Genomic DNA, 26199 nt, shown 5'->3' on the forward strand with positions numbered 1-26199 from the left:
TTCAGTTAGCCCCCCATCTGCTGTATCTAATAGAAGGTGCAACACAGCAGAGAATCTGGCCCCTAAATTTTAGATGTTTCTGAAGTGCTGATAAAGTATTTGTGCCAGATTTAATCCTTATGTTTTCATGCATGTACTGTATATTATAGTTTTACAGGTAAAGTTGTAAGGTTTCTGTTAATTTTTTTGAAAACCTTTAATAAAATAGCAAGAACTATCGCTCAATATTCCAAAATGACAGAGATGCTTTCATAAAATAAGCTAGCTTCAGTAAAAGGCAGACAGAAATGTGAATTGAATAAATAAATTATACTTATGAAGTAGACTCATAGACTCATAGACTCTAGGACTGGAAGGGACCTCGAGAGGTCATCGAGTCCAGTCCCCTGCCCTCATGGCAGGACCAAATACTGTCTAGACCATCCCTGATAGACATTTATCTAACCTACTCTTAAATATCTCCAGTGATGGAGATTCCGCAACTTCCCTAGGCAATCTATTCCAGTGTTTAACTACCCTGACAGTTAGGAACTTTTTCCTAATGTCCAACCTAAAGCTCCCTTGCTGCAGTTTAAGCCCATAAGTAGTGTGCCAATCAGTGAAAGGGGACGAAAGCAAACACTGAAGGTAGAGGTCTGAGAGATTTCCAATATGACAACTGTGTCATGCAGCAGTTTTCACAATGTTTATGTGAAACATCCAAAGCAAAAAATTCTCTACCCTTGAATCTGAAACTGTCTGAATTTCACACCCAGACCTTGCATTTATCATGGGCCAAAAAGGAACTGAGTTTTTGAAGACATCTTGGCTTTGAGTGGGTTGAGATTTGAATTTTGCACCTTAGCAGTGCTGCCCCAGCAGTTTGTTTTGAGGGCATAAATGGTGCAAGAGCTTTGTGCTGGCCCTATGCACGGGTTGATCTTCACTGTGCATATGTAGCTACAAGGATGTGGTATTATAGAGGGGCTCTGTTCTTTGCAGGGAAAAAATTAATTGGAAACAGTTTGTATCTTACATTATTTAAAAAATGCAATGTAATTTATTTATTGTTTTTCATTTTAGAACACTGATCCTAAATCCTCCATCAAAGGTGTAAGCAATCAGCTTGGAGAGGGGCCTAGTGATGGACTACATCTGTCAAGTAGCCTTCAGTTTCTTGAAGATGAACTTGAATCTTCTCCTTTACCTGATCTCAGTGAGGATCAGCCTTTTGATATTCTTCAGAAGTCCTTACAGGAGGCCAATATTACTGAACAGACTTTGGCAGAAGAGGCATATCTGGATGCCAGTATAGGTTCTAGCCAACAGTTTGCACAAGCTCAGCTTCATCCTTCTTCATCAGCATCCTTTACTCAGGCTTCTAATGTGTCTAATTACTCAGGTCAGACGCTGCAACCTATAGGAGTTACTCAAGTGGTACAGCAACCAGTTGGAGCATCTTTTGCAAGCAATACAGTTGGTGTGCAACATGGCTTTATGCAACATGTGGGAATTAGTGTTCCCAGCCAGCATTTGTCTAATAGTAGTCAGATTAGTGGTTCGGGGCAGATACAGCTAATTGGTTCATTTAGTAATCAGCCTTCCATGATGACTATTAACAACCTTGATGGATCTCAGATTATATTGAAAGGCAGTGGACAGCAGGCACCTGCAAACATGAGTAGCGGACTCTTGGTTCATAGACAAACTCCTAATGGTAACTCACTGTTTGGTAACTCAAATTCAAGTCCAGTAGCACAACCTGTAACTGTCCCATTTAACAGCACAAATTTTCAGACATCTTTACCAGTGCATAATATCATTATTCAGAGGGGTCTAGCACCAAATTCTAATAAAGTTCCGATTAATATCCAACCAAAGCCTATTCAGATGGGTCAGCAAACAGCTTACAATGTGAATAACTTGGGAATACAGCAGCATCACGTACAACAAGGGATTCCTTTTGCTTCAGCAAGTTCACCTCAAAATTCAGTAGTTGGTCCTCATATGTCTGTTAATATTGTTAATCAACAGAACACAAGAAAATCAGTTACTCCTCAAACAGTTAGTAATGCTGGCGGTAGTATTGTTATCCATTCTCCTATGGGACAGCCTCATGTATCTCAAAATCAGTTTCTCATACCTACAAGTCTCTCTGTCAATTCTAATTCGGTTCATCATGTCCAGACCATAAATGGACAACTTCTTCAGACTCAACCTTCCCAGTTGGTTTCTAGTCAAGTATCTGCTGAGCATGTTATGCTGAACAGGAACTCTACAAGCATGCTCAGGGCCAACCATTCATATTCAGGACAGATGCTGAATAATCAGAATACAGCTGTTCAATTAGTTTCTGGTCAGACATTCACAGCTCCTGGAAGTCAAGTTATAGTAAATCATGGAACTTCTCAAATTGTTGGTGGACAGGTGCCATTACAACAGGCATCACCAACAGTGTTGCATTTATCACCCAGTCAAAGTAGTGTTTCTCAAGGTAGATCAGGTTTTACTACAATGTCACCTGGACAGTCTACAGTCTCAAATATGTCAGCATCTAATCGGTTTACTGTTGTAAGTTCTTCTGGCACAGTACATCCCAACCTGGGGCCACCAGTTCAGTCTGTTGCATCAGGAGGAAATTTTACTGGAGATCAACTTACACAGCAGAATAGAACACAAGTTTCAGTGAGTGTATCACATTGTCTTCCAGTTTCCTCTTCTAAATCTATCAGCACTTTCAGTCGCACATCAGTAGGAGTAACACAGCAACAGTTCACTTTTGCTCAGGTATGAATACCCTTTAAGTACCAACAAAATTGCACAAAAGCATTCTAAATCATTTCCTGTTTCTTTGGTGGGGAAGGACATTAATAGGTAGTGTCCTTTAATACTGTATTCTCCAAAAATATTCACACATAATTTACTCCTTACGGTAATTGTTTTATAAACAAATATTGTTGATCTACAGAAAAAATATCCAATTCCTGCTGAAACCATTTAATCAAAAAACCTCTTTGAATGTTTCTTTAATGTGGATGAATCTATCATTGCCATTAATTCAAATAGTCTTGCTTTTGTTGATTAGTGTTTTTAAAAGTGTTCAGCATGGGCCTATTTCTGCTTCCAGTGAAATCAGTAGAAGTTTTACCATTGATTTCAGCAGGAGCAGAACTATGCCAAGTCAGGACTTTTGAAAATCACACTGTTGGAGTCATAAGGCAAAACTCTGGCATGTACTAAGTACCTGAAGATCATTTTGACTTCAATGATAGTTATGCATGCGAAGGTCCTCTCGGTATTTGTCCCACAGAAACTGGAGATGGAAAAGAGTATATAGTGCTCTAGGCCATTTCTCTGCCAGCACAGGTTTATTCCCTGCAGCAGATTTTATTTAATTCTCTGTTCAGTATGGCTTTAAATGTCTCAGTCAGTTTGGATTTTCAGTTTTGAAGTTTGGGGCAGAGATGCACTCTTGTATAGACCATTGAAAGAGTTACAAAGAGCTGAATTTTGTGGAGCTCTTTGGGGAGAAAAAGTTCTCATGTAATCAGTTGTGAAAGAGAATCCTTATAAATATGCCTTCTTTAGTAAGTGATCAGTAAAATTAAAATAGTGCTATTCTGTGTAACTCTGAATCAGAAACTGCATATGTGTTTTGAGATGGGGAAAACAAGCTGGATTGATTTGTGGTGTTGGGGGCAGTAAGGGAATGACTAGTGTCACGTGATCAACAGTGGGAATTTACACCACTTCTGAAATCAGCTAGTTATTTTGTATTTTCCTTAAGCATAATAAATTGGCCTAGTTACCTGTTCTTCTTTGAGGTGTCTTCTGTACTTCCTCACTTGTGGGATGGGCACTTTGGGAAGTTTTGAAAAGCAGTGTCCATTGGAGCCACAGAAGTGCCCTCTTGTTGGCACTGAAAATTCTGAGTCATAAAAGGGCTGTGTGACCCCCGCTAACTCAGTTCCTGTCCATGATTAGCTCTAGCTTTTTTCTGTGCTCGCAACCATATTTTTAATTTCAAACCACCCTTATTTTATTGTTAAATTGTATTTTAATTAATTCGTTCTAGATAGCGTACCACTCTCTGGACCAAGATTCTTGTACAGCTTGCGAGACCCTCACAAGTTAGGAATATGCAGATATGACTTCCAGAGGAAAAAAGGGTTACATAGTTATCTCACAAATGGTGACTTCCCATACTTGATCTTCTTCCTTGGCGTTGTACTCTCATGCAACTCTTCAAATTTGTATATTTAGGACAGTGGCATTTTAAAACCTGTACTGAAGGCACTTATTAGGATGGGTAGGGATGAATAGTCTTTTTCTGTTTTATGGGGACATGGTACAGTAGTCTTGAAGATTTCCTTCTTCTTCTGCAGAAGGGCCTCCAAGAACTTTTCAGCATTCTGATGCTGCCAGTTCTATTAGCTGATAGGACAAATAAAAGAGCCAGTAATTACACAGAAAATGTGTTACACATCAATACTCTTTGTACTTCTGAGGACTGACTGGCACTGTGTTGTATAGGATCTGATTATTTAATATGTCAGAACACAAAGTATAGAAGAGAAGGGAGTGTAGGGAAATAGTCAGTTTCCAACCAGTCAGCACAACATGATTATTTTTCATGTTTGGGATTCCAAATTTCATTAAAATACCACACAACAGCTATTAGATGCTGTGTGTGTCAGCTCATCTGAGATTGAAATTTATTAATATGATTGCATTGAGTTTCTCTCTTAATTTCTAGGTGTGTGTGGGAGGTCATTGTTTTGGTACTGAGAGAAAGTAAAACTACCATGGCACAGTTAACCTTGCAGATGATGAACTGTTTTAGAAGATTTAGATTTGGAGAGGGAGTTCTTTGAAGGAAAGTGGCCTATATAGAGAAAATATAATTTAATAAGAAATCTCCTCAGAAGAAGTGGTATGTAGTGAACGTTTAGTTTTTGTTCTCATTTTGTTTCTTTGATGACATTCTTACATAATCACAGTGGGGGAAAGAGTTGAGCTCAGTTGTAGGTTTCCTTTTTGCATTGTTATTAGGTCTGTTAAAACTACAGTGATTACTAGACTAACCTTTATTTCTCTATGGCATTTTCACAGGCTCAGAAAAAAGTTATGAACCAGTCCTCACCAGTTTCTGCATCAAAGTCACAGGATAGCTTGAGACAACCTCCGCTAACAGGTCTTCTGAGTAACACGTTGCCAGGTCAGATAAAGTCTTTTCATGATGATTTTCCCCAATCCCTGTGGCGTCTGAAGTGGGTTCTCCTTCATTATGTCAGGTGCTGACTTATGATTGGTGGCGATAGGGGGTCCTAACGATTATTTTTTTTCCATTTGAGGAACAACGATGCTGAGCCCACAGACTTTCTCTGTAGCAATTGATCATATGCTCTTTTTCCAACAAGAATTGTTAGTAGCCATCTGATTCTATTTGCTGGAATGATAGACAAGATGTATTCTTGGAATGAGCAGTCAAAAATCTTTTCCCACAATCCAAATGTGTCATCTATGTGATGTGTTTAAGTGAAGGAAGTGAGAAATATCAAGTCACTTTCAAACCAAGGTCTGCTGCTGCAAAATTCCAATTATGTCTTTGAGACTTCCAGCCATCCTCATGTGATAACAACTCTCACTACTCACCATTTTGTCTTTCCTGATACAGGATGTCTTGGAATCTAATCAACAGTTATTGTTTTGCAGCGAAAATGTAAATATCGGTTTTCAGTTAAAGTAGTGATGCACTGAACGCGAGAAGATATTATGTGGGTTCTTAAAATGGCACCATCCTAATTACAATTTTAAAGTTTCTAATATAGACTTAAGTCGTCAGGAAATGTCACTGGACTTCTAGGTCCATTTTGATTTAATATATTACAATGCATGTACATGTTCTACACAATGTTTCTGTGCAAAATGTAACAGTACTATTTGTGTTACATGTGGTGGGGGTGTTGGGCTGAGATGATTCCTCTAAATTATGCAGCTAGACAATCAGATGGGAGGCTACCCATCTGAATTTACAACATTGTGTGATCTAGTCACTCATTCACAGAGTGCTGCAGAGTCTTGAGTTTATAATTTTGGGAAAGAATTAGTAAAAAGCTGGATAGACTCCAATTTATCTTTTTTCGAATCTCTTTTGGGATGATACTTGATTTTTTTCTTATTTTGAATTAATGTGTTTAGATATTTTAGACTGATTTTCTTTATTTATAAACATGGTTATAGTTTTCAGCACTGTAGTATCTGATTACCATTTTACTATATGTATTGATTTCCTTACATGACTGCAGTAGCAATACTCCTATACACACTGTTATGTATCAACATCTATTGATATGTAATTTTCAGGTCAAGTAAAGGATTAAGCACAGGACTTCAAATATTCTGTGATGGTTTGTTTTAAGAATCATGAGTAATAGACTCTTTTAAATGTGTACTTTTATAGGACAGGATTCTGGAGGTAAAATCATCCAGCAACCTTTAGGAACAACACAGTCACAGCAGGAAAAAGTAGTAGGATCATCTCCTATCCAACAAAATGTGCAGGTAGGGAGCATTTTTCAGTTAATCCGTTTTTCTTAATTTTAATGAAGATAAGGAACCAGAAACAGTGTAGAAATATTAATGAATAATCTCCTACATGTTATTCTCATTGATCCCTATCCTAAACACAATAATTAATATTGTGTTTGTTTGGTGGGAGGAAGGAAAGAGGAATATCTTCCAACTCCTTAGAGATATTCCAGGAGCCTCTTTAAAGTTTTAAAAACAAAACCTTTTTCCTATTTTCTAAATATGAATGAATCAATATAGCAATCTGAGTGAAGGGATGTCTGCTAATTCAATACTGTGTGCTCTGCTCTTGATATCCAGTCGGTCAGCAAAGTGCTCTAAGGCTACACCCCCTAGTTACTCCATTGCATTTTTTCTTCTTTATGTCGTGAGACTCAATTGTTAGTGGTATTGTTTACTACCTATGTGGTAGGTTTCTTTTTGGGGACTGTGTAAGATGAGATACATAGTTTTCCCCATTGCTTACTTCATTCATGAGCAAAGCAGGAGTCATTTATGGTAGCTCACATTTATGGCAATGACTTCAAGTAATCTGTTTTCATTGATACAGAAGCCTACAGAAAATAAATGTGAGAAGCAACTGAAAGTATTTTATACTTAATGAGCAGTTTGTGCAAGGAAATTCTATAACTTATTTTTTCTAAAGGAAAAGATAATGCCAATGTAATTGAGTTTTGGTTTGGTCCTAGGTGGATGTTCATACAGTTGGACAAAAGAGGCCTGCTGCTAAACAGCTAACAAAAGGAGCTTTGTAAGTCATTTTTTTTCCATTTGTAGTTTTGTTATAGACATTTCTATTAACCTCTGCCTCTCCCACTCTGTCAGTTTGTAAACTGTAATATAGCCTTGTGGTATTAGAATGTTAATTATTGATATTAGTCACTTTCCTTTTAGTATTCTACAGCAGTTACAGAAGGACCAGGCACATGCTGTGACACCAGATAAAAGTCAATTCAGATCGTTAAATGATGCAGTCCAGAGACTCCTCTCATATCATGTGTGCCAGGGATCACTGCCAACCAAGGAGGATTTAAGAAAAGGTAATTTATGTTTTAATTTGGTATGATAAAAGTTGTGCTGCTGCTTATTAGAATTTTTAAGCAGTTAAATATTACATAGGGTGCTGAAAAAATTGTGTAAATCAGAAAGACTAAAAAGAAAAGACACTTTTGCTAGTGTGTGCTAGGTACTGAAGAACATTATCTAAATGTATTCTTTGTGTCTTTTTAGTGGACAGTGAATTTGAATCTGTAGCCACGCAGCTTCTGAAAAGGACACAAGCTATGCTAAATAAGTACAGATGTTTGCTCATAGAAGATGCAATGGTAAGATTTATATGCAAGAAAAACATTATTTTTGTGAAATGTATGGATCAGTTAATGCAAATTGGAATGACTTATTAAAACAGGTTTAATGGTCCAGAATAGAGTGATCTCAGAGGTGTATTACTTCCCTCTTTTGTGGCTACCACTGTGGATGGTGAACGTAAACAAAATGTCTCACAGCCCGCCAGTGGATTACCCTGATGAGCCGCGTACTGTAGGTTGCTGACCCCGGTCTGAGCGATTGGCTGAACAAGAAGTAGGAGTGATTGGACTTGTAGATAGTGTTCCCTCTAAATTTTCCCACACATATGCGGAATAAATTTTGTCATGTGCACCAATATGGAGGTGATGTGTCACACATCACCTCCATATTGGTGCACATAAAATTCATGTGGTGGGGGTGGAGTTGAGGGCTTCGGAGGGCTGGGGCAGAAGATTTGGGTGTGGGGGGTGAGGGCTCTCGGGTGGCGTCTGGGATGAGGGGTTTGGGGTGCAAGCTGCCCTGGGGCTATGGTGGGGAGAAAGGACTCTTTTTACTATGCACTTGGACTTTATTCATAGCTCTGCCAAAGACATTCTGTATGGGTATGTCTACACTGCAATTAAAAACCCATGGCTGGCCTGTGCCAGCTGACTCTGCTGCCGGGCTGTTTCACTGCAGTGTAGACTTCCAGGCTCAGGCTGAAGCCTATGCTCTAGGACCCTGCAAGGTGGGAGGGTCCCAGAGCTCGGGCAGCAGCTCGATCCTGGAAGTCTACACGGCAATGAAACAGCCATGTAGTCCAAGCCTTGCAAGCCTGAGTCAGCTGGCACGGGCCAGCCGTAGGTGTCTCATTGCAGTGTAGACATACCCTGTGTGACTTTGGACAAGTCACCTAGGCCTGATACAGCAAAGCACTTAAGAATGTGCTAATTTTAACTGGGCGAATGGTCCCACTGACTTTGCTACTCACATTCTTAAAGTTAAGAAGGTGCATAAATGCTGTCATGTGGCCGTGTCTTCACTAGTAAAAACAAAAAGTTTTTAAATTTGTGTTAAACTAACCCTTATTAAAATCCTAGTGAAGGCAAGGCAGATGTCGTCTGCATCTTCATAGCAAAATATGCAGCACAGTTATAACTTCCCCAGACAGTAAGAAACATATGAAAACAGGCTTACAATAAAAGTGCAGACACAGGTATAACAAGGTACTATAAAAAGGAAAAACTGCTATCATTTATGTAAATAATAATGTTGGATCTATTGTGTGAATATCAGGGCATCATAGTTGCCTCAGGCTTGGTGTGCTTTAAAGTCTTCTTAAAATATTGTGGGTTTCAGAACAGTCTTATATGTTATCCTGAATTTTCTGGACACAAATAATTGTAGGTACAGTTGACATAATTTAGGCATCTGACTCTCTCATTAGACGGCTATCTGATATCAAATATACTGGGAAATAATTGTGCATGCAAAAGAGTAGGTGGATATAAAAAAATCTATCCTTTATATTTTGAACCAATATACAGTAATTCAGATTCCATAACATTGGAAAGGAAATGCTATTTGGAACAGTGTGCCATGGTGTTGTATTTAATTGTATGAGATGTAATGTAGCAGGCAATGGGTTAGTCCTTTAGTGCTTGGTGATGGATTTTTCCTGGCTTAATCTCATTGTCAGCAATGGATGCAGCAGAGCTTTCAGCACCAAAGAGTTAACTTAAAAAAAAAAAAAAAGTGGGAAACAGAAGTGTGTTGATAAATGCTGCAGTAAGGGCTCCTCATGAGTATTTTTTCTGACAAAGTTATTTCATACTAGATAATAAGCTGCAAATGTCAATGTTAAATAATGTAGCCCATCTTGAAATATTATTATTTGTATAATTATATTGATTCACTGTTAAAACAAAGCTTCAACAACTACAAAATAATAAATAACTGCATTTTATTCCAGTAGTGCCTGGAGGCCCCAATCAAGATTGTACATTGTACAAACACATAATAAAAGACAATCCCTGCCCAAAAAAGTTAATTCGAGTGGAATACAAAAAGAAGAAAAAGCTAAATTTTTATTTAAAATCCATTCTGTCATGCTCCAAAGCTGTGGCAGGATTGTTTTTCTTATATGAGCATATGAAGTTATTTCTAGGAATTCTGTTTTGCAGCGGATAAATCCCTCTGCAGAAATGGTTATGATTGACAGGATGTTTAACCAAGAAGAAAGGGCATCTCTGTCCCGGGATAAGCGCCTTGCACTAATGGATCCTGGTAAGAAATGTTTAACTTCTGCACTGTGAAGTAGAAAACTATTTGCATAATCTTCAGGTGTTAAAAATATTAGGGGCCAAACTGAGGTGTTGATTTTAAGTGCAGTTCCTCTTTCTGCTTCAGAATTAATGGCTTATGGTGAAATCATACCTTCAGCTTCAAGAACCTAAGTTTGACATGTTTTACATCAAGAAACATTGTAAGGTTAAAGTTGTTCTCAGGAAAAAAATAATGGGTGCACTGGTGGGAAACCATGCAAGAATCCTGTTAGCAACAATCATGTGTTGCTTGTATGGTTAGCAACAATCATTTTGTTGCTTCTGTGGACAGGACCTTTGAGTCTGCAGCCAGCCAGATACAATAATACTGAGAGAATGCGAATTCCCTCATTCGTTTAATGAAGTGTTATTTCTGGAGCCCAATGACCACTTAAATTCCAGCATTGTTAACCATTTCACTGCTGACAGACACAACCAGAAACATTCAACAAATGCAATTACGTAGTATAGGTATATGTTCCTGTTGCATCCTGATGCTCTGTTCATCTTAAAGGACATTCAGAGAATGTAAAATACAAATATTTGGACAATAAAATATTCTAGGAAATGGTCTTCTCTTAGATATTGTATTCAGATAGTTAGGATGCTTGCAAATGCCTTGGTTCATTATTTTGCAAACCTTACTTAATGGAGTAGGAGATGTAGGATATAGTCCTTGTATTGCTGTCAGGTAAAACATATATGATCTTTCCTGTACTTCAGCATGCAGTAATTTGTGGATTTATTATAAAGCTGGTCTAGCAGCAAAGACAATTGGATTTAGATATTTTGTTAATAACTCTTCTAGCTTCTTACTCTGTTATGTAATATTAAATATAAGAACAGGGAGGGAGAAAAGAAGATAAAACTAAAACTCCTCAGCAGAATTGGACAGATTTTGGGGGGAAATTCATATATATAATATATAATATTTTGCAAATATAGGTGATACCTTTCTGTTGTTTGCTCCCTTGGCCTCATTACAATGTAAACTTGTGAAGCAAGTGGCTATCAATTTAGCATTTAAAGGAGACCTGCAAAGGAACAATAACAAAAATTGTTCTTTTTGCTTCTTTACCATCTATAAAGAAGGGCTAAAAGGATTTTTTAAAAAGGCTTTGAGGCTTATTTTTACCATAGCAATACAACTGTATCTTTCCCATTTTTGCTAGAGGATTAGTAGGATTAGATAGCTGGAATGGGAGCTTTTTTACCCTTCAGTTGAAGGAGTAGATGGCTTCTTTTACAAGTTTTAGTTAAAAGGTTTTCAAATAGAAACAGAGTTTTGACCAATGTGGCTAAAAATCCCTTCTCCAGTCACTTGTCCAGATTTCAGTCTTCTAGCTTTATTAATCCTGCTTATTATTTCCCAACTGCTTACAGTGTTCTAGATGCCTCACAGAAAGAATAAGACTGGTTCCCACCTTAAAGAGTTTATAGTCTAAATAGGCAAAACATATGGAGGATAGGGGAAAGGGACATAACATGCAAGCAAATTGTTGTCCTAATATGGCTAGTTGTCCAGTCTTCCAAGGAATCCTCCACCAGAAGTAGGGAAATCAGGAAATAATACTGTTAATATACAGCATAAAGCGGAAGCCAAAACAAAATTCCACCCCACAAAACTGTTTTTTTTCCTTTGCAGTAAAAATGTATTTCTCATGCATGATGCTGTGAAATGTAACATTGATTTAATATGAAACAAATGGTACAAAAATAGGTATTCTTATATTTTTAATATTTTAGTGCTAAATTTAGATGATCAGCTCTTGCCTGAGTATAACGGAGATTCACAAGAAGCTTCCCTCTCTCCTCCTTCCCAGATTAGCTTGTGTAAGGACCAATCACACTAGGGCCCCTGTGATCAGGAACTTCTAATCTCTTCCTCCTCATGATAAACGTGCCTAAAAGGGGGCAGAGAAGAGGTGGGGCCATGGATCCGACTCCCCTCTGCATTTAACCCTTAGAGTGGAGTTGTGAACTAGGGAAACAATTTGCACCATCCATTACTCGGGGAGCAATCTGCGTAATGGGAAATTCTGGCACAATCTCTCCTGGTACTCCCCCAGAGGCAGTGTAGCTCCGCACCACTTCCTGCTCAGGTCTGCGTGTAAAGCACGCAATCTTATCCCTAACTTACCTGTTAGCATACCTTTAGTAAGTGTAAGGTCTTCAAACAAGTTTATCTTCTAATTCATTGTTCATACATTGGTTTAACACTCTCCAGAAATGTAATAACATTTCACTTTTTAGTATCTTTTGTTCATGTTGAATGTAGTGGGTTTTTATTCTAATGAAAACTTTTAGAAATTTAAGTATAATTGTTTTTTTGTATGCTTTAAAACCTGATACCATATACCTGAGCAGCAAGATGTTGGTATGTATTCATTATACAGAAAATGAGCTTGTACTCAAACTCCCTATTTTGAGTATAATTCTAAATAGGCTTTAGAAATGCTTGGAAAAATATCAGTAAAATACTTGTCAGAATTTTCCGATTTGTTGAAATAGAAATGTTCTGCCGTATTATGTAGATTTTTGAAAAAAAAAAAATCCACTAGAAACCAGGCCTGGGAGTCCCAGGCTCATGGCTCTTTGGCAGCCGGGGTTTCTAGGATCCCTTGCTCTGAGGCATCCTGCCAGGACTTCTAGTAGACCTGAGCAGAGAATGGTAATTCCATTTGGCAGACAATTTCAAAATTTTTGGTTTTCATTCTGAACTGGAATGAAACCAAATTTCAAAATCTTGAAATCCTCCATGAATTACTGAGTTTTCTGCCCAGCTCTAACATGATGATATACAGTGCTTAGCAAATAAAAAGCAGAATCCATAGTCATCATAAGATGAGTGCACATTCCTTGTCTGTATTTCCAATACCCAAGAACACATATATCTCAATCCCTGCTGTATTCCCTGGAGTTCTGTTCTTATACCAGTCTTTTTCATGTTTTACTTTCACTACAAATAAATAATATGTTTTAAAAAGAATAGCACAGTTACATCTTGGCTACCTTGATCACCATTAAATAAGATATTTGTCATAGAAAACAGTACATCCCCCATTTACTCAGAAACTTTCAGTAGGGACAGAAGAGCTTCAGAATCCTGGAACAACCAATATCTATAAGGCTCAGAGCAACAATAGAAAGAGTCAAGGGGAAAGTCTGAGATGTTCCAGACACTCAAACTTCCCATGAGACATAATTTGTCTAGCTTGTGTCTGGCTTTATCTGGGAGTACAGTGCACTATACTTAATTTGCCCACTGGTTAATTAGATCAAAATCTGAGGTATTAGGCCCTGATCTAACAAAATATTTAACCATATGCTTATGATTCCATTGAAGTAATATTCTTAAATGCTGACAGTTGCAGAAGTCACTTTCCTTGAGTGCTGTCAACTTATGAATGGACTGTCTACTGAGTTGAACTCTGGGTTGCCACAAATGTTTTTGTGACAGCCAATAAAGACTTTAGGCTCTGAGTAGGTACTGTTGTCCAACAAATGGACAGTAAATAATAGAGGCATTTTCAAACACGAGAGAGCAATGTGAGCAAATAGCTTCTCTTTAATCATAGGTTTTAATGCTCAGTCACTTAAGAATGCTTGTTCTGCTTAGCACTTCTTTACATTTTACTGTCTTTGATATTTAATAACTCCAAACTAAAATGTTTGTTTTTAATTTTCAGATGGTTATCTGGCTGATTTTTGTTGTTCCTCTAAACAATTTGATGAAACTACTGATGAGGCACAGTCCAGTGAAAGTGATCATCAGTGTAGTAAAACTTTGACTTCTAACAGTCAGACTACCAAGATCCAAACCAGAGACCGATCAAAATCCAGGACAGCAGAGTCTACAAATCATGACAAACTTCATTTAGTGCCTAACAACATTATGACACAACTAGAAGGAAAAATTTCTACTAAAAAACCAGAAAGCCTCACTAAAGCTTTAAAGTTTGAGAAGGCTAGCTGTTCTCCTGACAGTCAATACATGGCTGTGTCTGAAGAGAAATTGGCTAGTAAAGATCTTGCCAAGACCAGTGAAAATTCTTCAAGTTCTGAAGACCTGTCAAAAATCTTGTCAAGAGCTAATCATGGTACACATAAAATGTCAAGGAATACAGTTGAATCTCACTCAGAGGTAATATGTAATAACTCCTCCCTCCAAGACAAAACTCAGAGGAGCTTTCCAAAGAATGAGGTTTTACATCTTGACAACGTGAAAGGCTCGGGTGAACCCCAACAGGATTTACTCCTCAGTAAGAGTTTAGAAACTACATTCAAAAACATTTTGGAACTGAAAAAAACTGGGAAACAGCCACAAAGTGAGGCTACTGGTAGTGGCTCTGTAGAATTAGACTTTCCAAACTTTTCACCAATTGCTTCACAAGAAAACTGCCTGGAAAAATTTATTCCAGATCACAGTGAAGGTGTTGTAGAAACAGACTCTATTTTAGAAGCAGCTGTAAATAGTATCTTAGAGTGTTAATAGTTACAGTACCATGGACAAGTTATGTTTCTCTTAGTAGAAGCAAATGTGAATAACACCACAAGTACAGCCTGACATATGTCAAAGGTTAATCTTTCTAAACTAGATTCTGTTCTGTGTTTGAGAGCAATACTCATTGTGATTACAGTGAGATATCCAGTAAAGTTAATTCTTGTTAGAATGCAGTCTGTTGGGGCCTACACATTTCAAGTATTATAATGATAGTGCTTATGGTAATTGTTTAACACTGCAATTTAATGAGATTGCAGTTCACTAGGCCCTCGGTAATAAGGTAATATACTGACAATCACAGTCATATGAAAAGACAGATTTATTCAAGAAAACTTTAAAAAGACAAATGGAAGCAACAATTTTCCCCCTTCCATAAATCACTAGATTTTAGTTTCTTTCCAGGAAAACCTCGTGGTTAAATACCCATTGTACCTTTATTCAGAAATGATTATCTATCTGATTTATTAATGAATCCATCTGCTCTAGGATTTTAAGTTGGAAGGATATCATCGGTACGTTTATAGGGCTTCATATTTCAAGTGCTTTTCTGTTGTCACTGAACAGAAAGTAGTACATGAGTATATCTGTAGTGGGTGAATTTAGTCTGTGGAATGATACTGTATAATGTTAGTCACAACAGTATGATGTGAAATAATATATGGTCGACTAAGGAAAGAAGAACAAAAGCCAGTAAGTGGCAAAGTGTACAGGAGGAGGTCATGATAGAGCCATGAATTTATATATATAAATACATATATATGTTAACTCTTGAGGAGAAGGTTTTGCTTTTTATAATTGGATATAGTCAACCTAAGTCTTTCTGAAGTGGTATAAATGTTTTTGGTTTTTTTTAAGACCAGGTGTCAAAAGCACTTTTATTTGAAAACTGTGTTATTAAATTAGTAGTTTATACTTTGAGGGGACATTAGCCTTAATCTGAGAAATTTAAAGGCCAGTGTTGTTGCTTGTTTCTGCTTCTTGCTGTCAGAGAATATTAGTCATCCACAGCAGCAGTCATAACTACCAAAATATGTACAGACCAAAGTTAATCAGCTATCCCATTGTCAAAACATATCTCAACTTGTACAATTATTAATTCACATTTTAGAGCCAAAGGAAACCCCTGTGTGGTTTGTATTTGGCTGGTGTTCATGTTGACGAGAATAGAAGCTTGTTGTTTTATTTATTTATTTTTAATATGTGACATTTTCCCTTTTATGGCCCATGCTTCTTTTTTAATAGTTTACCTTGGTCATTAGTGGTGTTGTGCACATAAGTGTTCTGCTGTTATCACGATGAATCTAGCATGTATGTCTGCTCAGAAGGGTAGAGCTGTTGTGGTTTCTAAGGCATGCTCTCTATCTCTCTTTCCTTCTGTCTTCCTCCCTGTTGCTCTCAAAAATAAACAGCCATGTTTCAAAACTTGCTGATTGCCATTATCATAATCTAGAGACTCATTGTGACAAACTGTGGTTGTCAGTCAGATTGCCAGAACTGCCAGGAAAGAAAACAAAAGGCCAGGTTTTGCTATCATTTACACCAGGGAGTTTGCACCAGTGTAAAAGAGAGCAGAATTTGACCCTTGGGCTTTTGACAGCATGAAATTATAATGCACCTCATTTTGTTGAGCTGCAGTCCATTATGTGATAACATAGGAAAACCAAATCTAGTCTACCTGAGAAAGATAACAATAGTTAACGTATAATTAATGTTCAGTTCCCCTTCAATGTGAATGGAAATATAAATATTTTGTACATTATTAATTGCCATTTAAAAAAATTTGTGCCAATTTAAAAGTACAAATTTGTCAAAATCCAACATTCCCAAATGTCATGTAAAACGTTTAAAATAATAACATGGTATTGCCAGTTTTAAATTTCTAGCTGGGCATCATTACAGGAGACTCTCAGGCAATTAGCGATTTTCTAGTTAATGAGACTGACAGTATAGTCTTTGCCTATTGCCTTTGAAATTTCATAAAGATAATGATGGCTGTGTATCCTGAGGATTATGTATCGTATAATTCATTTAATTTCTGCCAGTATGAGCACTCTAGAAAGGAAGGGTGTAAGTTGTATCAGCAATGTAAATTAGTTTAATTTTCATTTTATGAGAAAAAGATGCACGTTTATGGATACTGTCACTCTTGGTACCGTCTCAAACAGCATATTAGCTTTCAAGCATCTGTACAGCAAATACATAACCTAAATACCAAAATGCTGTGTCCACTATGTAAATTTATTTTCCTGGGCAGTGAATTATAGATAATGACAAATAAAGATTAAGACATGTTTTTTATCATTGTTGATTAGGTCAGACAAAGATTTGTCCAAACATCTTATGTTAGGAATCCGTTGAGCAAAGGCCTGCAAACTTACTGTTGGATCATTAGTGTTCTGTTATTCATTAATTTGAATTCTATTTTAGGAATACTTGTACTTGGTAATGCAGCAAACAAAATAATCGTATATATGAAATGTTGTTTTAATAAAGTGTGAATTGGAATCTGATCCAGTGAAATACTTTAACACATGCCTGATTTTAAGCACATGCTAAAATACTTTGCTGGATCAGTATAATGATTTCCAATGTTCTTGAATACTGCCTAAGGTTAAAATAAATTTTAAACTGGCAATTACAAAAAAATATTTTAATTTTGAAGAGTTTAGCATAATTTATCTCTTAGATTAGGGTGGCCTTACAGACTGACTTCACTTAAAGAGGATGTGTCACTTATTGTCAATGTGGTATGGACTTTATTTGCTTAAATACCTTCATTTGTATAGTATGTCTCACTTGAAATTGCTTTGTATACATTTTGTAAAAATATTTATAAAATGTTTTGTAAAAAAAGTATAACAAATTGCAGTTTATTTTGTTATGTTGGATAAATACTGTTAAAAGACACACGTTGGTAAATATATTGTTAATCCATGGATAGGAAATGTTTAGTTGGAGATTACAGATTGAAACAACCATTGCAATACAGCCAAAGATTTGGGAAAAAAGTATATCTGTGATTGTCTTGATTTAACCAAGATGAATAAGTACATTTCCAAAAAGAGGGTTGTTTTCAGTTTCAAGTAATATGGTTGCAGAACAGGCTGACTTACTATACTTTTTTATAATGCAACTGTGTCATGAAATAATATATTTAATAGAACAGTCTTTTCATGCTGTGCATGTAATTTTTTGAAGATATGCTAATAAGCCACGGGTCATGTGGTAGCATAAAAACATTGTTTAGTTTTAATCTCTTCGCTCAAGTTGGCTATGCCTTGTTACATTATCGCAGAAGTCCTGTTTTAGTGATGTGGTGGCTGAAAGAAGGAACAATATGGTATTAAGGACTAAATCATCTCTCCCGTGCCTGGGTGTGCTATACATGGGAAAGGGTACAGGTAGCCCTTTCTCCTCCTCCTCTTCACATGATAGAGGCATAAACTACTTCCTAGGACTAAGGAATGCAGGAGAGGGGAGTTATCTGTACTAGTGGCCTTGAAGAGAGCATATCTTGGTGTAGCATGAGTGATGCCATGTCACCTCACTCTGCCCCTGGATGACTCACCCCTTCCCTCACAGCACGCAGAAAACATGGTTTTTAGTAACATACCTCTTTCCACCTGGGTGGTGTGCCTCCTTGCCACTATGGTTGGGCCTGGCAGAAGATATAATTGAATCCTAAGGCCTTGTTCCAACAAAATGCTTTGTTTTGGAGCCTGAATAATGTAAACATTCATAGGAGGCCATAAAGACGAGGGCCTGATCCAGGGAGGATAGTGAGTATTTTCAAATCACATGAATTGAAAATGTCATAGAATGTTAAGGTGGATATCAAAAGGAAATCAGATGGTAGAAATCTTCCTGATCTATATGATAATCTATTCTAATTTGTGACAACAAGGCAAAGAATAAAGCCTAGTTACATGATGCTTTTCACCTGGATTCATCCTGTAACAAAATGAAGATGGCTTTATGACTTTGTTATATGTTGTTTGCATCCTTTTATAAAATAGTATGGCTTAGCATTATGTTCGGTGATAGAATCACCAAGAAAGCTTCCCAGACATCCAACATCTGTGAGGTATAGGGTTACTACACAGCTTTCTTCACTTTAAAGTACCCTTTCACTGTGATCAAGATGGAATTGTGCTCTGGTTTTTCTGCAAGGATGAGAAAACTCTAGTAGACTTTTTTTTTTTAAAAATAGATACCTTAGGATTTTCAATCATGGTGTTCGGCATACAGATTCCAGCTTTGGTTTGGATGCAGAATTTCCAAAAACATTATCTTCTTGTATAGTTGTATGAATAAGTTATTTAAGGAACACATAGGATCACAGCCATGTCTGAATTTCTAAAAAGAAAAGATTGTCAGAATAAACCTGGAGTACAGCAGGAGGCATGTAAGTGAGTTTCAAATCCTCACAAAATCTGCCTTTCATCTTCTGAAAATATTTCCTTCTCTTTATAAATTTTGGTGTTTTTCCTTTAGAATGGTTCTCAGTCTTCCTTGTAGTTCTCAGACCAGGCCCTAGACGGGGGCAGAAAACAAAAACGGTTTTACAGGAAGCCATCAGCAAAATCATAGTAACATGTTCTGTAGAAGATCCCAACTTCAGCAACTATGAGGTACAATGTGCAGAAATCAACAGCATCTAGCCTCCAAATAATATCCTTATATTTTAATTTTCTTTATTATTCTTTGATTTATGAATCCACTATAATTTTTGTTTCCTTTGGTCCCCAAATTCTTGTGCTAAAAACCATCTAGTCTTTATGCAACAAATCCATGCACTGGATTGAGACTAGAGGACTATGAAATTGCAGCAACAATTGTGCTGGCTAATTGGTTGTACGGATTGCCACTGTGGAATGCAAACTCCAATTTTCAGTTGGCTCAAAAAACAGTCTTTGCTGGGCTGGAGAGAAAGTTTTCTTATTAACCTGACTGATCCAATAGTTTTCCTTTTATTAATAATAATAATAATAAACTATAGAATTTGAAGGGCACACTCATTGCCTTTTTCTGGAGCTAGTTTTTTTCACAATAAAACTTTGTGCACCATATGTCAAGTCTTCTCATTTGTTAAGCATATGTTAAATCTTTCCATTTGGAAAAGAAATCTGCTTATTAGGTTCACATGTGTTGAATAGGTTGATGTAACCCTTTTACTTTTATCCTGACCCTGTACCCTGGGTGTAGGTTAGGTCAATATCATTACTCTTGCAGATTATTAGCCTGAATTATGACATTCCACCATTCCTTTTGTAACTCAAATCTTTATGTGGCTAAAAGAAGAGAGTGCACCATTTTTGGGCAGATCCTTAGCTAGTGTAAATTGTCACATCGCCCGTATAAGTCCATGGAACTATGACATTTTATACCAGTTGAGGATCAGTTACTTTAAATTAAGCAAAGTCTGTGATTTGCCATCAGTGAAATCATATGCATATCACAAATCTTTCTGCTTGTGGGGAATATTGGTTTGTAGTCAAATCAGCATGCCTATTTTTCATTTTAGGCTGGAATGCTGACACAGTATACGACCTTAGGCAAATTACCATGGTTAGATTTTTGAGAGCTCAGCACCAACCTTTTAAAAATCTGCCTGTTTAGTGCCTAATTGGGAGCGGAGCCCTTTTGAAAATCTGGCACTTAAGCCTTGATCCAAACTCCATGGAAATCAATGAAAAAAAAGTAAATAAAGAGGACTCTGCTTCTTTAGAGGAATGTGTGAAGTCAAATAATTAATATTTGCAAATGTCCTTTGTCATCCTTGAGTGGAAAATTCTATGTGAAGATGCTGAGATATTATACTGATGAGCATCATATAAGTACCTACACAGATAGGTGGTAGTATTAATTATATGATTTTATTAAAGTTATCGGGTGGTGGCAGAGAATAAATAAAATGGAACAGGAGTAACACAGCTGCTACTCTGAAACCAATAAATAAAATGTCACTGATTGATATGTGTAAGTTATTGATTATATATATTGTCTTCTTTAAACTGACAATTTTCAGTAATTACATGATTTTGAAAGCAAAGCAGTAAGCTGAACTTTGCCTCAAGTTTGAACTTTGGGCCAAAAGCTCACCCCAAGATGTAGCACCATATAAAAATGGTCATAACTAGTGACTGCATATAATTAATTTTGGTTGACAAATGGAACGGAATAGATGCAGTCAGTTAATGCACTAGTCATTCACCCCGGGCTGAAAGCCTGCGTGGAACACAATTGAAACCGAGTGACAACATTACTAAATGCCAAGGTACAATACTTGAGATAGGTGCAAGACTGCAGTAGCAGTGTTTTGTAGCTCAGGAATGAAGTTCATTAGCTGAGCTGTCGCCACAATCTTGTGTAGCATCTTACATTGCTTGGCTGCATGCTCTGATGCTGAGTTCCTCCTAATAATCTCTATTATAGCACCGTTACACAAATTAAAAGCCTTTTCAAACATAATTTCAAACAGCTCTAAAACTAGTCTTTAAAATTATACTAAGTTTGTTCATGCAACTATTTTTGTGAGCAAGCACTCATTTGCTCAAATGGGTACTGAATTAAGCTGATTTGCATGCACAGATAACCTGTTTTCACACACAAAAATTGCTAGCATTGAAAATCTGGTTTAGAAAATGTGGCCAAATATGTCATTTCTCTGACCTTTTTCATCGTTGCAACTTGAGGCAGTATCTAAAATGACATCTGTAGCTAGGTCTTGTGAATAGTATTGCAATGTATTGTCCTGAGCCTGCATTAACAAAGTATTTATTAACGTCACAGTTTTCTTCTTTAGATTTGGACCACTTTGCTAACAGATGTACACAACTGGGTTACCTCAGTACTAATTCGTGCAAGATATTGAGTTTGTATAATTCAGTTTGGTTCTGCTATGGTTCTTAATTTCAGTTGTTTTACAACTTAATTGGTGATCTGTTAAATTTCCAGGTAAGTTCAGATTTTATGTTACTGTTTATTGCGCATGACTTATGAAATTTGTGTTTTAAATGGTTGCAACTAAATTGTCTTAACTTGTTGCAGTGACAGGCAGAACAAACTAAGTTTGGCTGATAAACCCATTGTAGTTCATTGCATGGTCTTAATACATGCATTATTCAGTGTTCCTGTAGCACCATCTGCTGGTAAATAGCAGACAAAATAAAAAACATACGATTAATATTATTAAGAAGGAAGCTTACTTTTAGGGTGAAATTTACCAGAGGAGATGGGTTTGGAAGGCCCCTAGAGCAGTGCAATGGGCCTGGCTCGTCTGTGGGTGGGATGTGATGGGTGGTTGTCAAGTGAGCACTTAAATGGACTCTGAAACTCCTGTGTACAGATGAGCTGGGTTTTGTGTTTTCCCTACCTGGACAGATGCTAAGAGGGTCTTTGGGGTGAACTGAAAGGTTTGGGCTTCTGGGAGAAGAGTACCAACAAGGTGGTAATTAGTACTGATTGTGGGGTTGGGGGCTTTCGAATTGGACACTGCAACTTGGACTGAGACCACCAAACTCACCTCTTCTCATAGCACAAAATTTTATATAAAATGTGCCACGAATGAGAATAGCTTTGTGGCCATCTCCAGTAATTCTGCATTAGATCTAATGCTGATCCTAGAAATGAACAATAATTGTTATTGAACAGATTTTTTTTCCTTCCAGTATTACACAAGATTTCAACCTTCTTCCCCTTACCAAATTTTCAGGATATCTGGATTCTGTAGGTGTTGTCTGAAAAGTAGATTTTACAATTTAATTTTTATTCCACTTAGCAACTCAGTCTGTGCCTAGACACATATTTGTTCTTTTACTTGTAGTAAGACCAGGGTTCAACAAACCCTGGTTTGTGAGAGCGGATTGTAAATGAAAATATCGAGTACCTCAATGTTAGATTTAAAATCATAGAAGTGACTATTCAAAATTGTGGCTAGACATCAAAAACTTAGGGAATTAGGGAAATGCGTTCAATATACTGAATGATATTCTGCAGCAACAGATTCTTCTTTGAGTGATTGCTCATGTGTATTCCACAATAGGTCTGTGTGCTTGCCATGTGCACTGGTTCCAGAAGTTTTTCCCCTAGCAGTACCCGTGTAATGGCAGGTGTTGGCACACTGGCTCTTCTGGACCCCATGGGCTTACCGTCAAGTCCAGGGGGCTGGCTTCAGATCTGTCAGTCCCCTCGGAAAGGCGGGCTCCCCCTCCATCCTCTATGGCTTGGGAACCACCGCGAGTCCCCAACACTAGCGCCTGGTCCTGCACCGAGGCCATTACTGAGGGGAAACATTTCCACTAAGGGAAAAACCTTCCGATGACTGTGCACGCAGTGCACGCACACCTACTTGGAATGGACATAAGCAACACATCTTGAAGAACAACAGTTACAAGAAGGTAGGTAACCATTTTTCCTTTGGCAAGCCAATAAGTTCAATGAGCATCTTAATACCTCTAGCTGAGACCCAACTTCTCCATTTTGTTTCTATGTTGCTATATTCCATCAGACATAGATTAATTTTCCTTTCAGAAACCTTATAATTGAGGCATGCATCCATAATCATGAATCATTTCTGAAAATGTTTACTTTTGTGGCTTTGTTTCCCATCTCTAAAATGGGGATATAATAGTATTATCTTTGTCTTTTTTGACAATTTAGCTTGTTAACTCTCTGGCTCAGAGATTGTGTGTGTGTGTGTCTGTGTGTGTGTGTGTATAATAGCATGAACAATGGGGTCTTTACCTCATCTGGATCCTGTACATGCTATTATACTACAACTAAAAAACAGCACAGATATCAGTGGTAGTTCTATTGATATTAGTGAAAGCTGAATCAGAGCCGTTCAGTGCCTGGAAGTTTAAAGTTAATTTCTACTTACTTTTATTCACTGGAATTTCAAATGTTTAGAACAGTCTGACTGTTCATTTCTTTATAACTTCATTATCTTATTGTGTATGGGTCACAGCTATTGCAAGAATAATTCATATTTCGCTTAGTTTTTTTATTTTTATTTTTGCTTTTATTGTAAATCAGTGTCAAGAATTAGTAAGAGGACAGTAGTGCTGCATTAAAATGAAAATAATATGAGCTTGGAACACATTTTACCTGTCAATATTATAAACTTAATAACTTGATTATAGTCTGCATGTCATGGATCAGTGACATCTGAAATAGAGTGATCACCATTTGTTATATTACGTGTGTGTATAAAAATGGAATACAGTCTATAAAAATCTCTTCATAGATGTCAGAAATGTTTAGGAACACCTTAAATCTTTTCCGTCCCTGTATGACTATATGGTGGTTGTCCCCAAAAGGAAATAATCAGATAACAATTTTTCAATTTGACGGCACAATTTGCTATTTAGACATTTAAGGACCAGATCCTGCAAAACAGTCACACAAGTCAATGGGGTTCTGGCCATATGTGGGGGTTCTTGTGACAGGTTCCTCCCAGGGTGCTACCTGGAACTGGGGTACCACTGAGCCCCCTGACCCACTAGCCTGTGCTCCCTTTACACTGTACTGTTGTGACAAGCTGCAGAGACCTCCAGCCTGCACTTTCACCAGCATACATACAAGTAGGGACTCACCCAGCTGCAGTTACGTGCAGGCTCTCTGACTAGCCCCTCTATAGGAAGGCTACAGTTAAGGCAACTTCCAGCTCCCCAGGCGTCCCCCCCTTCTGGAGTATAAACCCCAAATTATACTGTCTTGCTCTGTACAGGGAACTGCACAGTGTAAGCTCATAAAATTCACCTCCCCCTCAATGTGGAGAGGAATATGCAACAACCTTTGCCCCTGAGTTATGATTCCCACACACTTCACTCCAACTCACTGGTTTAGATAAAGCAAAAACAAGTTTATTAACTACAGAAGATAGATTTTAAGTGATTATAAGGGATACCAAACAGAACAAAGCAGATTACCAAGCAAAAAACTCCCCCAAAAAGCAAACTTGATAGATTGGATATGAATAGAAGATTTTTCACCCTAAAATGGGTGGGGAGACCCAGAACCTAGAGTGTGAGGGTACTGCCAGGGGGGGCAGCAACCCAGAGAAAGGGGCACCAGGGTCCGGGAGGTTCATGGGGGCCCAGCGGTAGCAGATCACTGGCCGACAGAAGGCACTCAGAGGACTGGTGAGCTAATTCCCATGGACGACCAGCAGGAGGCTCCGCAGGGGTGAGTCCACACTGCTACACCCCGGATCATTCCTGGAGCCTTCACTTCAAATGGGGTCGAGTCGTGAAGAGCAGAGGAGAAGGGGGGGAAGCTACCAGCAGACTCCTCTCAGAAAGGCTCGCAAAAAGAGCTCCTCTGAGCAACTGGGCAGCCAGAGGGGTTTCCCAGTGCAGCCATCTCGGCACCGATCCCAACACCTAGGTTCCGAGCAGCTGGGTTGTCAGAGTGGCCACTTTAGTAGGACGATACCAGCAGCTCTGAAGCAGGCACCTGAGAAGGGACCTCCTGCTGTAAGCTCTGCCCCGCTGAGAGCTCTGCTCTGCACACCATCCCCACAGGTTCTTGGAGATGCCAGGGGCTTCCACAGTCCTGCTCTGAGGCAACAGTGTTGCCCGTTAAGGAGAGGAGACAATAACCGTACCATCTCAAAAAGCGCGGCACAGAGAAACCCTTTGGTACCAGGTGCAACAAGACTCCCATCTAGGAAGTGTTCTGCACCTTCCCAACCATTGATACTGACAACATACTACAGACACTACTCTGTGGTACCATGTGAGCCCATGGTAACACATGTTCTCTGATACTCTGGAGACCTGTGGCCTCAGTACCCAGGGAGAGACAATTACCGTACTATCTCTAAAATAGTGGCACCGACAAACTTTCTGTACTGGGCACAACAAAACTCTCATTTAGGGAGTGCGCTGCCCAACTATTGGTACTAACAATGTACCACAGACACTCCTCTGTGGTACCAAATGGACCCATACTACTGCATGAGCTTTGGTACCCTGGAGACCTGGAGATTGGGGAAGAACCACAATCCCCATGACTTGGTACCAGGACCCCGGTATCAAGCACTTTCTGGCACCCAGAATCACTCTTGACACCGAGCTGTATGCTGCCAATACCCCAGTCAGCACCACCCTTACCCACTGATGAATCTGATACTGGCCAGGAGGAGATAATTCCCCGGCCCCTCATCATGGCCCACCAGCACACTACAAGGGTCCTCCCCAATTCCATCAAGCCAACCTACAATCATGGTACGGGCCCCTGAAGTAAGCCCACCTCCCATGCCCCCCTTCCTCCCTCTACCCACTAAGGCCATATTATAACTCTTTGGCAGGCACCAGCATGCCAAGTGCGTGCCTGGGGCGGTAAGCCATGGGGGACGCTCTGCTGGTCACTGCAAGGGTGGCAGGCAGGTTGCCTTTGGCGGCATCCCTGTGGAGGGTCCGCTGGTCCCGCAGCTTCGGCAGACCTCCCGCAGGCATGCTGCTGAATCCGCGGGATGGGGGACCTCTCGCAGGCAAGCCGCCGAAGGCA

The 26199-nt window shown here is 38.4% G+C and overlaps 1 protein-coding gene across 6 annotated transcripts in view; it reads left to right on the forward strand.

The window, feature by feature from the left end:
- The window catches only part of BICRAL (BRD4 interacting chromatin remodeling complex associated protein like), a 71605-nt gene extending 53752 nt beyond the window's left edge, over window positions 1-17853 (forward strand). For all 6 annotated transcript variants that reach the window (XM_030557636.1, XM_030557634.1, XM_030557633.1 and 3 more), the window contains exons 5-12: window positions 1063-2766; window positions 5092-5197; window positions 6443-6543; window positions 7260-7321; window positions 7465-7610; window positions 7801-7895; window positions 10041-10143; window positions 13871-17853. In XM_030557636.1, the coding sequence (XP_030413496.1) occupies window positions 1063-2766; window positions 5092-5197; window positions 6443-6543; window positions 7260-7321; window positions 7465-7610; window positions 7801-7895; window positions 10041-10143; window positions 13871-14673 (3120 nt within the window). In that variant the 3' untranslated portion in view covers window positions 14674-17853. The remainder of the gene's footprint in view (window positions 1-1062; window positions 2767-5091; window positions 5198-6442; window positions 6544-7259; window positions 7322-7464; window positions 7611-7800; window positions 7896-10040; window positions 10144-13870) is intronic.
- The last annotated feature ends 8346 nt before the right edge of the window (window positions 17854-26199 follow it).

The sequence above is a fragment of the Gopherus evgoodei genome, chromosome 3 (assembly GCF_007399415.2).
Source record: "Gopherus evgoodei ecotype Sinaloan lineage chromosome 3, rGopEvg1_v1.p, whole genome shotgun sequence".
NCBI classification, from domain to species: domain Eukaryota; kingdom Metazoa; phylum Chordata; order Testudines; family Testudinidae; genus Gopherus; species Gopherus evgoodei.